At 45.3% G+C, this 15991-nt stretch overlaps 1 protein-coding gene across 2 annotated transcripts in view; it reads left to right on the top strand.

The window, feature by feature from the left end:
* The window catches only part of SYNPR (synaptoporin), a 239903-nt gene that overhangs the window by 187442 nt on the left and 36470 nt on the right, over window positions 1-15991 (top strand). For both annotated transcript variants that reach the window (XM_088473456.1, XM_088473457.1), the window contains one exon: window positions 11870-12068. In XM_088473456.1, coding sequence (XP_088329582.1) covers window positions 11870-12068 — 199 coding nt within the window. The remainder of the gene's footprint in view (window positions 1-11869; window positions 12069-15991) is intronic.

Genomic DNA, 15991 nt, shown 5'->3' with positions numbered 1-15991 from the left:
ATCCAGAAGAATTACGAATGAACAATCACCTCTGTCTCTTGCCATCAGAAGATCATTAAGCACACATACCAGGGCTGTTTCAGTGCTATGTCTTCTCCTGAATCCTGACTGGAATGGACCATAAAAATCATGGATTGACAACTGGGTTTCTAGATGATTTGCCACCACTTTCACAATAACCTTTCCTAGAAAAGGAAGGTTTGATACCCGTCTATAGTTGGTCATGCAGTCGGGGTCTAAATTAGGTTTTTGTAGAAGTGGCCTAACAATTGCTTCATTTAGTGGTTCAGGAAAAATACCTGTCTGCAAAGAGCATTGAACTATTTTTGCAAATACAGGGCCAATCGTGTCTACACACCCTATGACAAGCTCGGATGAGGCAGGGTCCAGATCACAGGTGGTGGGACGCAACATTTTTAGTAATTTTAGCAATATTCTTTACATCCATTATGTCAAAGCTGTTCCATGGAGGCAGGTGGCTTACCTTGGCAGGCTTGGTAGTACTTGAATCGCGTACTCCATTATAGGGCATGGGCGTTGCATTACAGGGTGTGTGTGCTGCATTACAGTGGAACTGTTCCCAAGAATGTGTACTGCAGGGGTGAATAGCATGAACCAGGTAAAACAGAGGGAGTTAGAGGAGGTCATTTAAGATTCAAATGGTAGTGCAGCATATATCTAATGCACATTCATGTCTATGGCAAAACATGGGTTAGTGGGTTAATATGCTAAAGTGCAGAATAATACCACTTTTTCATTGACTTGTAATTCCCAAGTTACTGTATTGCACATGAACGCACAACAACCTGGGATTTTTGTCAGTGGAAAACGGCTCCACCCGGGTCCAGTCACCTGGGAATTCATCCCGGGTACCTAGCAGGGTTTTACACATGAAGGACCCAGGTGGCTGCAGTGGAAATGGTTAACCTTGCTTGTCCGACCCGGGTCCGTTTACAGCACAGGGAGAGCCACATTCTGGCACAAGGAGATGATGTCATCTCCAAGTGCCGGCTCTGCACCGTGAACAGCGTCGTTCTGGGAATAATCTGGATCAATGCCACGGTGGAGAAGGGGTTTGTCCCAGGTCTGACCCAGTTTGGAACCATGTTCCAAATCCCGGGTCAGACCCGGGATTTTGGTGATAAAGCGATATTAATGGCCATCTGTGCAAGCTCTTTCTGTAGCCATTCTACTGTGAAAACTGGCTGACAGTTGTGTACACACGACGCTTCTGTTATTATGCAATTACCTTACAAGTGTGTATTTTACAACCTATGCAAATACCTTTCATTTCACCAGGCATTTTATCCATAGTAATAAGGATAATAAGTCATTTCCCTGAAGCAAAAGTACACAGACAAATTGTACATTGTTTCCCTTGTCAGCCTTTCCTAACATATGCAGGATTTATGATCATCAGGTGATAAATTCTAGGCTTTTATTTTCTGAATACTAAACGGCCCCATACATCTTAAATCTCGATAAACAGAAATAAACAGTTCAATTCAACCTCAGAAAACGAGCCCCAGAATAGGAACATGCAATTTGTGAGGAAAATACATTTTTTTGTCGTTTGGTAAATGAGATCCTGCTGCTGGTGCTCTGTCACAACAAAGGCTTATTTATCATACTTTTCTAGCTATAAGGCAAGGGCAGAACCTCAGTAAGAATAGCACTAGATTTATGGGACACAATTATACTTTAAATTTTAGTTTTTATTCCATTTGCTGGCTAATCTTCCTTCCAGACATGAGGATGGCTGGTGCAGACCAATATACAAATTCAGAAATATATTTCTTTCATATGGGAACTTAAAGGAAAACTCAAAAATGATTTTGACTAATTAAAATCCTTATGCCGTTCACTGCAACTTACTGGAATTAAAATACTGATAATTAAAATAGGACTTAGGCCTAAAATAAGTTGCTTAAAACTTAGAAACACACTGGGCCAAATGTAATAGGGTGAGAGTTTAGCAGTAACCTCTCACACTTTTAAAACTCAGCCATTGTAATAGAGTCCAAGAACATGCAAGTTTTTCAGACTCAAAAATGCACGTTTTTCAGATTCAAAAACTCACAAGATATAAACGCTCATCCAGATGTTTTCCCATTTTGAAGATAAAACTCGACCAATGTAAGAGGTTACTGCTAAACTCTCACCCAGTTACATTAGGCCCAGGTTGTAATGCATACTTACCTACTCTCCCAGTTGTTGTAAGAGGCTCCTGAATTTTTGGGTAGCACCCCCAGAAGAGAATCCGGATCTCCCGCATCCCGCCCACTTCCTGGGGTTAATTGCCGGGAATCACGGCTTCGTATGAGTGGGGGAGGGGCTAATGATATTGTAGCCTGGCTCCGCCCCCAAAGTGTCCAGCTGTGTCTCCTCTCCAGGCATCTCCCGGTAGGGATGGCCATTGGGGCGGCTGCCATCGATGGTGATGGTGGTATGACCCATCAATGGTATCAAACTATGCAGTTATATACCATCGATGGTTTAGACCATTGGAGATGCGCTGATCCCCAGGAAGATGGCACAGGCGTCTTGTTCCCTGTGATTTCTGTAGTGCGCATGCGCAGATCTCCCTGATGGAGATGCAAGAATTGCGAATGAGAACAGGGTGTGTAGTGTTGGCCCCTTAGATCCAGGGCCCATGTGCACCCACTATAGATACGTCCATGGACGCAAGTCCAAAAACGAATGCATTGCACGCTTATCAGCAGACTGCACATGCATACGCACCCTGTGTGGCCACTCCTCTCCATCCGTGAAATAGAAGTTTCTGGGCAGCAACTGGGCGGCTCCTGTGTGGACATACTGAACAGATCCATCTCCTGGGAGTGTCAACGGCCGCACTGGGTGACACCATCCGATCGGGTGATACCAAAATAGCACAGCTGCCCTTCTAATATGGTGTCACCCGATCGGATGGTGTCACCGGTCAGCAGTGATCCACGCGTATACCCCACTGTGCCGGGAAAAGCTGGGGGCTGTCCAGCAGCTCCCGGAGCGCTGGGCAAGCCCCCTGCAGTACTCGTCATGCTCCCATAATGGCACAAAATATGGGACATGGCTTCGCGGACACGAGACCAAGCCCCTTTTGCGCACACATGTGAAGTCTATACAGTGCCGCACTGGGTGTCTCCAGACTTAGGAACACCACTGAATGTATAGCCATACTTCAGTGACTGTTGGGGATGGATTTGGAACGTCTGTTTCAGACAGATCTATTGCACCGAGCATTGGGTGTAAGTGCCATAACGAATGAGAACTGAAAAACTGTGCGGCGCGGCTATACGCATGAAGATGGACGGATTACTCACGGCTGGATACTCGTATTAGCATGAGCTAATAAATCTGGCTGCTGCTAATGTCGGCACTTTGCAAGCCCTAAGCCCATGGTGTATAGCCAAGCCACAAGCAAGGGTCTTTGGTATGAATGGATCCTGTAACTCAATAATGGCAGGTGTGCCAGATGAGGGGCCAGTCTCAGACTATTAGTCTGAGATAAGTATTTGGCAGGGGTCCATCATATGGGGCACCTGCGATTTATGCTGTGTCCCAGATGAATATGGTAATTGGCAACACCCTTTACCCATCACTATAACCAATCTGTATAAATATACATAAGTGCTGTCATTTCTTGTAGAGATGAGCAGTTCGGTACTACTTGGTTCTTTTTGACAAATAGGCGCAAGTTTGGATTGATCATATTGCCTATCCAATACACGGGAGAGCCTGGTAGCCAATAAGATGCCGTCTTTCAATTCTGGAACGTAACCGAGTAGAAATGAACCGCTCATCTCTACTTTCTTGCAATACAAAATTATGTATGCGAGCATGGCCCTATTGCAGGGGCGTCTTTAGAGAGGAGGGGGCCCGTGTGCATCCCCCGTCACTGGCCCCCCCCTGTCACCTTGGCGGCCGGCAACCGACTGACGCGGCTGGCCGGCCACCGTAGAATAAATAGACTCTGGGCACTAGAGTGTTCCCGGAGTCTATTGCGCATGCGCAGATTGCCGGGGAAATGGCGCGGCTGCCATTTTCCGGCGTTTGAGCAGCGCTGGGAAACCCGACGCGGGACTGCGGAGAGGTAAGTTTTACATAATATGGGTGTGCGGTGCACACCCATACCCATATTATAGGGGGGCCCGTGTGCACCGCACACCCTGCACCCATTAATGATAAGCCCCTGCCCTCTTGGTTCCAAAGACCCCATGCCCACTTGCGCTTGCTTCCTCAGCTGGGAGACGTGCTGCAAGCATACTTCAGTTGGTCCTGTGCACTGCAAGTCAACACAAGGGGGTTGGTGAAGTGTCCCACAATGACTCGCTCTCAGCCACAAGTGCAATCACTGGTTAACCCTGCATGTCAAATGTGATCATGTCAGACATGCGGTATCACTGGCATTTTCCTAACACCAGTGGGTATCCAGCCAAAATGAGCAGGGTCTCTGCATCTGATATATAAATAGTATTTGCTCTACTTTCACAAACTGTTGCTGGGGAAGCACGGTCCTCCATGAATTATATATTAACATCTGTATTAGCATACCCCGGCTGATATTTCCCGGCTCATTAAGCATTTTTTAAAATAAAGAATTTTGCAAACTTCTGATACCCTATTTATTATTTAAGCATTGTGCTGAAGAATGTGTTCTTTGCCCAATTTATATAACATTTATAAGAACCAATAGGGGGTTTTCAAGCGCTTTGATATATTACATTAAACAAACATGATTAGAATATTTAAGTAAACAGTATGGAAAAAGAAATCACATACACGATACAGTGTTACTTACTATATGGCATTAAAGGCAACAAGGGTAATTTACAAATCTACAAAAGAAGATAGAAGAAAGCCAGGGGCGTACAATCATGACATATGGTAGAGTAATGAACTTTACTTGAAGAATAAAAGCAATCACATAAGTACATGTGATATAAGGTATCTTAAAATTCTGAAAGGGCACTTCTTACTCATTGTGTGGCAATAACGCTTTGACACTGTTAGTAATATATCATTCCTGTTCAGAATCTTCTTCAGAAGTGTTGGTTCAATGAAGGCTACATGCCGAGACCTCTGCAGGCCTTTCAGGGAACATCTGGATATAATGGAGGTGTGAAGACAAAGAATAGAATTATACTAGAAAATTCAATGACCCTGGATATTTAAGTAGAAGCAGAATTAATAAGCATCATTATAAATATTCTATTTGCCTGACAGATGTATTTAAAAAGGAATCACTGTTTTTGTAATACAGTATACAGTATTATGTAGTAGCTCCATAACTCCAGGTGAAGTCTCTCTCCCAGGTATTTTGGTGGTAGATGTGATTACCGGGAAAGTGACTACAGGTCCTCAGCCAGGGCCAGCTTTGTAAAAATATTACACAGCTGCATAATGAACCATAGGACCACCAGGCATTACCTCCACTCCGTTCTGCTAGTTAAGAAGTTCAATACCCTCAAAAAGTGTTCAGGGAATTATTTGACATTCAGGTAATGATATTGTCTGTAATGACTACATGTCCAAGCATGCACTGAGCATCAATGATCCTAAGATAGAGGGGATTCTGCCTTAAGGCTAGAGGGATAGTTTTCTCTATGTACAGGCAGGCGAATTGGAAGTTCAAAATCTCTATGTTGGGGTGCAAATGTGGGGATTTGGCACAGAACCCTTTGGACACCCCCCCCCCTAATGACTAATCAGTCCAAAAAACTTTAAAAAAACATTTGAGAAGACCCCAAAAATTACATCTCATTTTTGGGGCGAAAAAAGTGTTGGAAATTTTGTAAAAAGTGGGGGGCCTGGTATTTTGGGGGGCTATATGAATGGGACAGGTGTTTTTTGGGATTGCACGAGGCTGCAGCAGGTGTATTTTTAAGATTTTTTCAATCTTCACTTTAGAGAAATCAAAATATGCTAGTACCCATTTTCATGTACCCCAAATTTGACCTCGGTACTTATTTTCCCAAAAAGAGATTGCTTTCTATCATTTTTCCAGCACTTGTGCATATAAGCATATAAAAGCCAATTCTGACACTTTAAGAACACAAAACAGTTTTATTAGGGCTATTAGGACACTTCTATATTGATTTCTAATGTTAGTGCAGCTTTTTCTGGGGTACAGACTGATTTCCCCAAAATCTTAGGGACTTTCCGACGATTTCACTTTCCGATGATTTCACCTGTTTGCCTTTTCGCATCTTTTGGAATTGAATAAGGAGAAAAGCGGGAGCACGCAGGGAAAAAGTTTAGCCTAAAAACAGGCGAAGGCGGCGAAAACATTGTAGCTCGGCTTATCGCGGCTAATTGAATTCGGCCCATAAACGCATTTTTGGCCAAAAAAAGACGCCCGGTGCTAGCGGAGTCTCACAAGACCTGGCACGCTGAGAGGGTCTTTTCAGCGTGATTGCAGCAAAGATGTGTAAGGACACATCTGTAGGAAGCATATTTTCTGTTACTTGTACTCAAAGATAACCTGAGCTCTCTTGCTACACAATTTGCCAAAATATTTAGGCCAATACAAGTTCAGTATATTCTCGTTATACTAAACATGATTTATCAAAGCAATACTTTCCAAATACATGTTTGTGTAGACCCCTGCATACATTTGCAATCTTCTTTAAGCAAGAACATCTAAGGTGTTAGTGACATAAAGAACACATGGGGGTGATGTATCCCTCCTAGGCATCAATATAACCAAAGCATGTTTCCTATGTATATGTGCAGAAAATGATACCAGTGGATGATTTAGAGTAGGTTTGATTAAATTATTGACTGAATAATTATTAGGGTAAGTCAGTGGGGCTGATTCAGAATCAGATGCATCTCTTGACATGGATGCAAATAGCGAGTTTCAGCATACAGCACATACACAAAAGTGAATTTATGTATTTTTGTATATCTCCTGCCGATTCTGAGTATGGCAGATCTTGGCCAGACCTCTCTTTGGGGAAGATGTATTAAGCCTTGGAGAGAGATAGAGTGAAGAGATATAAAGTACCAACTAATCAGCTCCTATCACTTTACAGACTGCGCTTGAAAAATAACAGTTAGAAGCTGTTTGTTGGTACTTTATATCTGTCCACTTTATCTCTAATATGTGCCTGTTAAAAACATACAGGAATAGTACTTGCATTAAAATCATTAGTAATTGTAAATATGTGAGTGTTGCTAATGACAGTGTAGAAGAATATTCTCTTCAGCTAAATGCTGTAGTTTGTTTCATGTAATTCTGATAAAAGGGAAAAAAAAGTTTCAATTTTAAATTGTAATGCCGACATGGGCCAGCTGGTGCAGAGGGAAAAGGTGCTGTAATTACATTATCATATGTTGCTTTCTCTTTAAAGACTGAACAAGAAACATGATAGGTGCAATGTAATTGTTTGGTAAATTTTAATAAATGTAATTATTCTAGAAAACCTTCTGTTTTCCTGTTCTATATAACTAGCGGCACTTATGTAATGTTACCCTCACCCAGCCGAATGTGCCATTTGCCAAGCTCATTTAAAATTCAAATAGATGTCTGTTTGGTGACTCATACTGATATCAGTGTTTTTTTTTTAGAGAGATGTCACTATTGAAATATTGAAATATTAATATGCGGTCACTGGTAATTGCCCTGAGTACATTAAGAGATTTTACATGAAGGCATTGGGTAATCGTTAATGCTGTCCCGAGGTAAATGGGGAGTTTGACTGCTGGTATCATACATCTTATTCTTTACATCTCTTAACAATTGCAGTCATCACATCAATATCTCCAAATAAGAACTCCGATCCATCATCTCTGACTGCCAATTAACGCGTTACCTGTTTTAAGAATGAATAGGCCATATTTTAAAATGTATTACATAAGTACTGTTCATGTACTGTATATAACTGACTGCAACAAAAGTTCTAGATTGAGGTCTATTTATATTGTCCCCAGCTCTTTCACATTAATTAAAATCTGTTAACGCTGACAATTACAGCTATGATAGATTAATTAACAGGGCAAGTTATCATTGAAAGCTGGGTACCCACTTTCCAATATAACATCCGATATATCTTCCCGACGCAGATCGGAACGATATACCGTCCACATTGTATAGTGTGTACGCCCGATCTGTCGTTCCCGGCCGTTGTTCATTGAATCGTCCCATCTGCTGTGATGCACATCAGATGGGACGATTCCATGAACAAAGTCCTATAGTTCCAGGATACATCGCTGGGTTGCATCATCATAAGGTGTGTACCCAGCTTTATTCTTCCCGGGACAGTGCCTCTGGTAGGAGGGCGTGGCAGCGAAGACCGCAGTCTGTATTTAGAATTATGGGGACTGTCGGGCATAGCTGGACGCAGGAGATATCACTGACGCCTCCTGATTTCAGCCTTTGTTAAATAGCCACGATAAAACAATAAAAATGCTGTAATCATGTGGTCAATTCTTCACAATTGTGGCTTAATAAATAGGCATCTCAATCTGAAAACATGAATAGAGATTAAGATAAAGAGGTAACGATTAATGCAGCAAAGTCCGTCAACATAAAATCATGCTACGACCTGCCAGAGAGGGCATAGTAATTAGTAATCTTATATGGTGCTCCAACCAATCAGCTCCTAATATAAGACCTGTTGCTGGCAATAAGGCTTATTTCTTTTTGCCTTACACTCCACATAAAGGGGGCAACCACCAATGTAAGAGAAGAATACAGAAATAAATGTATTAATGCCATACATTATTTTTCTAGCCTGATATTTTTAAAGTGAATGGGAGTTAATCATTTTTTTTAACATAAATGTGTTTTAATGCACAGCAAACCCGAAAATAATAAATGCCTATCAACCTTTCAGGGAACTACTTAATTTGATCCCTCTCTAATACAAGTGCAGCTAATCTGCTAACCACTTGCTGCACACAGGAACAAACAGTCCTTAATATCTCTAATACCCAGTGCTTAAAGTGGTCTAGAGAAGTGGTGGAACTCACACCTCCCCCCTCCCCGATGGGTTTTTAAAAAGGGGCGTGGTTTTAAAAGAAAGGGCGTGTTCACACAATAGTATTCCCAATTCAAATTAAGCCACACAGCACAATCTTGATTCACATTACACCACATAGTAGTGTCCCTTATTCATGTATGACACAAAGCAGTGCCCCTTTTACACAATGCCCACATTTGTGCCCCTTATACACAATACCCACAGTAGTAGTGCCCCTAATTCTCATAATGCCCACAGTAGCAGTGCCCCTTATACAATGCCCATAGCAGTAGAGCCAGGGGCGTTTCTAGAGAGGAGAGGGCCCGTGTGCAGTCACCGACATGGGCCCCCTCCTCTCTGCCCGGCGGCCGGCAGCGCACTGAGCTGTGCGTGGCCAGCGCCGAAGTTATAGACTCTGGGCACTAGAGTGTGCCCAGAGTCTATAGTGTATGCACAGGGCACCTGTACTGCGCATGCGCAAAAGACGGGAAAATGGCCGCTGCAGCCATTTTCCAGTCGTTTTACAGTGCCGGAACCCCGCGCCGACGTGGGACTCCGTAGAGGTAAGTAATATTATGGGTGTAGGATGTGCGGTGCGGGGCCCCCCTGGACCCAGGGGCCCGTGTTCCCCGCACACCCTGCACCCATTGTAGATACGCCCCTGAGTAGAGCCCCTTACACATAAATAATGCCCACTGCAGTAGTGCCCCTTATGCAATGCCATCAGTATTCAGTGCCCCCAGTAGTGGTAGTGCCCCTTATGCAGTGACCCCAGTAGTGGTAGTGCCCCTTATGCAGTGACCCCAGTAGTGGTAGTGCCCCTTATGCAGTGCCCACAGTGGTAATGCCAATTATGCCGTGCCCCCAGTAGTGGTAGTGCCCCTTATGCAGTGCTCACAGTGGTAGTGTCCCTTATTCAGTGACCCCAGTAGTAGTGCCCACAGGAGTGGTGCCTCTGTAGTAATGCTCCTTGTAGAAGTAATGCCCCCTGTAGCAGTGCCAATAGTAATGCCCCCTGTAGTAGTCCGTCAATAGTAATTCCCATGAGTAAATGCTACAGTAGCGGTGCCCCCAATAGTAATGCCCCAAGTAGTAGTGCCCCCAATAGTAATGCCCCCAGTAGTAGTTTCCCTAATAGTAATGCCCTGATTAAATGCCCCCAGAAGTTATGCCCCCAATATAAAGCCGCTTACACACACAAAAAAATATTTACCTTAAGCCCCGCCCCACTCCTGTGTCCGCTGCCTCCAGTCTGCCTGGCTGCTTCGCTGAACTATGGGAGAGGCACCATGCCGTCTCTCCCATAGTGCCCGTGGGGGGAGCCGGAGCTCATGATTGAGCTACAGCTGGCGCTGCGGGGAGGGAGCCGAGCATCTGCTGGTAACAAAATCTCAGCGGGCACCCGGCAAATGGATCCTCCCTGCGGCGCCGGGTTGAGGTGGATCGGAAGAGGCGGAACTGTTTCCGTTTCCAAATAGAAGGACGGAACTGCGTTCCCCCACCACTTTAACCCCTGCTAATATTTTTTTCACATCAGAATGCCAGGTCGCACTCTGGATTTTGTTAACATGCCTATCCCGGGTGCGACCCGGCTTAGACCCCTTTCAGGCTGGCGGCTTGATCTGGTAATAATGCCTCATCGATTAAATCACGTGGTGAGCCGGCGCTTGGAGATAATCTCATCCCCAAACGCTGGCTCTTCCTATGCAGTGAATGGGACCCAGGTCGCATCGACCTGGGTTACCCGTCTGCACTGCACCGCGAGCTTGACCCGGGTTGCCCGTTCGCACTGCACCGCGAGCTTGGTTGAACGCATGTTCAACCCTTCTCGTGACCAGGGTTGAGATGCCGGGTCTCTCCACCCGGCTTATTTCAACCTGTTCCTTTCACACTGCACAGTAACCCGGGTTATTGCTTGTAGTGTGAAAGGGGTATGAGTCTCTCTTCTCAGTAAGAGTGACCATACACTGAAAGATCTTCATCAAACCATTCAACACCAACTGTCCAACGGTACTCCATACACTGATCCAACTTTTTGAGCAGTCCAGCCAACTTCTCTCCAACTTGTGATGTCACAGAGGTAGGTGGGCAGTGTCTGCCTACATCTGCTTGTAGAAAATAGAAGAAAAATAATGATAATAAAAAAAATGGTCCATATATGACATCACACCTGACCTCCACAGCAGCCTGTCACACATGCCCCCATTAGCAGCAGCACTAGCCACACATCCCCCCAGCAGCGCTTGTCTCAGTAATGCCCCCCCCCCCTTCCCCATTCAACCACCCCTACCACCTTGCGCTCCGGCTCAAAGGGGAGTTATGTAATGGGAAAATGGCCGGTACCCTCCCCCCCTTTTCTGAAGGGAGGCCAGGTAGGTCGTGCGGGTGGCATGACGGTGGTCCTCCACCTTGCCATGCACACCATGATTGCCAGCGGGGCCATGATGACGCAATTCAGCATGAATCGCATTAACAAGATGCCCAGACCGATTGAGAAATGGACGGCACCGGGTGGCCACAAGGGAGCTCCTGGAGACTTGCCCACTTTTCAGGGCATCCAGGAGAGCCATCGGAGATTCAGGAGTCTCCCAGAAGTTCCGGTAAAGAAGCCAAGTATGTGACACCTTGTTCCGCCTTTGGCTGAAACATTTCAGAAAAACGTTAATCTGGGCGTAGCCTAAAAGTTCTCTGTAAGACTAGCATATAGATAAAACATCACCCTAATAAAAGAGAGTATCCTGGTTACCTCTGGAAAAGTCCCTGCAACGTACATTTTATACAACATTTACATACTATGTGATCTAAATATGGAAATAAATATACAGTATTTGCTGTCATAAAGCATCTGTGTTCCACACCCGGTTTATGTCTGCCCTCGGAGTTATCTTGTGTTTTTATTTTAGGTTGCATCAGGCGGCTTTTGATGCCCCCACATGTGAAGGGAAGAGGAGAGAGAATCTCTCGCTGAGAGGGGACTTTTCATCTTCAGCTGAGTTCTTTGTCACCATCGCTGTCTTCGCCTTTCTCTACTCGCTGGCAGCCACGGTTGTCTACATATTCTTCCAGAATAAGTATCGGGAAAACAACAGGGGTCCCCTAATTGTGAGTCTTCCAGTCACTATAAACGTTGCTTCAGGTGAACAATGTGCTTATATCTGTATTGTGACAGAAAATACAACATTACTCCTCCATATACTGTACATACACAGATAAACAGAGGAAACAATGTTGGATTTCCTTTTAATGAGGCAAACTCAGAGAGCAGCACCTGAGAATCCAGCAAATAGAATTTAAAGAGGATCTGCAACTTTTCTCATTTAAAATATGTCATGCCTGTTTGTTCTCCTAGATAAATGCTGGATAAATGCATTAGAGAGGGGGTATAAATGTCACCTGAAGGTGGTGATTACTGATTTGTACTCCATATCCCCTATGCACGAGGTATAGAAGCCAAGCTTCTGTCATATTTGGCAAAGCCTAAGACGTTTCATTTTGGAGATTGGGAATCGGGACAGGGAGCACAGCAGCGACACACTGCGAGCATGGATGCATCATATCGGTTGGGGTGTAGGGTATCCTACACCCCATACCCGGAACCAAAAAGAGTCACTGTATTACTGCGCCCAGTGGAAGCACCTGTATATCTCTATAGCCGACATTCAGAAGGTTGACACCAGAATGTCACAAGGTTATGAATGTCGACATGGACTTTAGGTCGACAACCAACCCCTAAACCTAACTCTAAAAATAAGCAAAATATAAACCCTGTATGTCGACATTTTTGGCGCCACCATGATGAACCTGTCGACATTTTAACCATGTTGAATTTTTAGAATGCCGACATATTGACATATTGGTGGACATTCTGACCGTATCCTGAAATTCTCCTTAAACCTGGACTATTTTGACAAGATCAGGATGGGTGAGAGGTATGATTGTAGCGATACTGCATTGATTCTGAGTTGGGAGCCAAAATTTTGGTGTCTCCCCCTCGGTGGGTGACACCCGCTGCGGTCTACCCCCCTCACCTGCCCCCTCCTAGTGACGCCACTGCTACATAGATAGGGGATACTAATTCTCTTTGGCTTTGCTCCCACTGTGTTCGCCATCTTTCATCCAACTGAAACGTAAAGGGTAGGAAGAGAATATCCTATGAACGTTCTAGAATACAGGACCTTGTCTATACAATGCAGCATACAGGACCTTGTCTATACAATGCAGCATACAGGACCTTGGCCCTCATTCAGAGGCGCTCGCTAGCGGCCGTACGCTCGTTCCGAGCGATGTTCGCACATCTGCGCATGCGTACGGTTTTTAGTACGCATGCGCGAACCAGTCAGTGCGGCCGAAAATCGTTTGTATGCTATATAGCGAGTGCCTGCTATTTTGAGTGACAGAATGAGGCGTATGTGGGTGGTAACAGGGGAAGGTGTTTGAAAACGGGGGAGTGGAATTCGAACGCAGGCGTGCTTAGAGGTCAAAACGGGCGTTTTAAGGGAGTGCATAATTAATACAGCAGCGTCATTGACCACGTCACTTGTTTTTTTTTAACTCAGAACTGCTCGCAAAATAGCGGTTGAAAAAACCAACCACAAGAATAGCGAGCAGTTCATACGCTGTACGATGTACTCGATTAATCTAATAAATAGCGGACATGACGTATGGTGCGAGCGGCCAGGGGGCGTTTTTATCAAATAAACGAGCGTATGTTTTGCTCGCTCGTTCAGACTTAGAGGTGTGAACAGACTGCAATTTGCGAACGGATCATTTGAATAGCCACCCCTTGTTTTTGAACGAACGACTGCAAATAGCGAACGGCTCTGAATCAGGGCCCTTGTCTATACAATGCAGCATACAGGACAGGCTGAAATACAGCCCCAGCCCGTTCCTGCTTACATCCGTATACTAGGGCAACATAGCGAAACAATCAGTAATATTGGACCCATATGCACAGTTGCACAAGCCCTGACCTCACTCAGAAATTGCTAACAGCCACGCTCGCTATCAGTGCTATGGCTGCATACGGCTACGCGGGAAGCAGTCGGAAAGCCGACGGACGTAATCCCGACCGCCAGCATCCTGACTGTCTAATCCTGGCAAGGGGTTAAATGATAGGCATCGAAATCCCGACACCTCTCATTTTACCTACGCCGGGTGCCCGACACCCGGCTTACCGATCGAAGGTAAGCCGGGCGCAGACAGTCGCGGGGGGGGAGGGTTAGGTTTAGGGCTCCCGGGGGGGACTTAGGGTTAGGCAGCCCCCCGGGAGGTTAGGGTTAGGCTAGGGGAAGGGAGGGTTAGGGTTAGGCACCCCCGGGGGGAGGTTAGGGTTAGACACCCCCCTGGGGGACAGGTTTAGGTGGTGGGGAAGGGGAGGTTAGGTTTAGGCACTTAGAGGGGGGATTAGGGTTAGGCACTTGGGGGGGGAGGTAAGGGTTAGGCACCCCTAAGAGAGGGTTAGGGGGTAAAATAGGGTTAGCAAATACTCGCCTTGGACGATCTGGATTTTCACCCCTGCCAGGTAGCCGCATGCGGCCGGCGGTAAATCATACTGAATCCGGCCACGCAGTGGATAATTTATGCACGCCCCTGTAACAGCTTTGCAACACACTGGCATGTCTGTGTTCGCCCAACCACCCCCCACCCACAAATGGCACTTACTGACAATCACTCTGCTCTGGGTGTGCGTAAGCTCTGTAATCGCAGTTCCGAACGCAATTGCTAGTTCACACACTGCGATGCATACACATGCGCAGTACGCAACAATCAACCGATTTTGTGCGTATAAGCAACTGCGTTCCGTGCTGAATCAGGCCCTATGTACATTGCAAGGCAATGTGGACCCCTTGTGGCGCCACACAATTAAAGAATAATAATTATAATAACACAGCAAGCCAGTCTGTCAGTAATATACATAGAATAAGATACGTTTTTCTATTCCGTTGGTCAATATTGAAAAAGAAGGACGTTTCATTAAAGGACAACTGCACTGAATTTTAAACCACCTGGATGATCAGGAGACTCTTGGATAACGTTCTGTTGTACGATGAAAAGCGCGATGCTAGGAATGTCTTGTACTGAGAAATGCTACAGGAAAGTCTCAGGGTAAGGAGGAAGCTGACACCCAACAGATTCGGGATAAGCCGGAGTGACAACAAGTCTAAGCACACAAGTAAATCTAAAAGACAAACAATGGTAGAAGCAGGAGACAGTTTGCATTTGGAAATAAGGGCGTGATTCACACCCGCTCACTAAGATGCACATTCTCGCTGCTGCCGATGGTATGCAGTGTATGCATTGTGCGCATGTGTATGTATTGTGCGCATGTGTATGTATTGTGCGCTTGTGTATGTATTGTGTGCATGCGCATACACGTTCAACACAATGCATTCGCTCGCTGCACATAGACAGCCCAGCAGAGTGAGTGACAGGAGAAGCCGTTTGTAGGTTGTAACAGGGACTGGCCATTAAAAACGGGGAGTGGAGGTGCAAACGCAGGCGTGCCTGAGTATGTCAAAGGCGTTTAGAGGTGTGCATAATTATAAGACAGCATCATCATAGTACACGTCACCTGGCTTGTTTTTACATTGAAGTGCTGGCAGTGCTTGCGGCAGTGTATGGTCAACCTCAAGCGCTGCGATAGCATCGGATGTTACCCGATGTACCGATGGTTGCATACACTTCCTGGACATGACGTGCACAAGTGGGCGTCTTAAAACAGGCTGGTGGGTGTCTGCATACACTATGTGATCGCTCTAAGAAATACTGGGCGTGCTAATGCATTGCTGTGCGGGTGCACTGTCTACGCAATTTGCATACACATCGTGCGAGCAATGGCATCTAGCGAGCGGCTCTGAATCAGGCCCTAAGTTCTTTAAAATACTGACCTTAACCCATGTGTCATGTGACCTGAAGCAAACAAATAATAATAGGCAAGTATCTGATAAGTATAAGTAAGCTGGAGCATTTCTGTGAGGAGGTATAAACCAGTATACTGTACCTTGCTATAGGTCTCCTGTCATTTT

The sequence above is a fragment of the Taudactylus pleione genome, unplaced genomic scaffold, assembly GCF_031769625.1.
Source record: "Taudactylus pleione unplaced genomic scaffold, aTauple2 ptg000135l, whole genome shotgun sequence".
NCBI lineage: Eukaryota > Metazoa > Chordata > Amphibia > Anura > Myobatrachidae > Taudactylus > Taudactylus pleione.
Note: the sequence above shows the minus strand (reverse complement) of the source record. Positions and strands in the feature narration are given on the sequence as shown.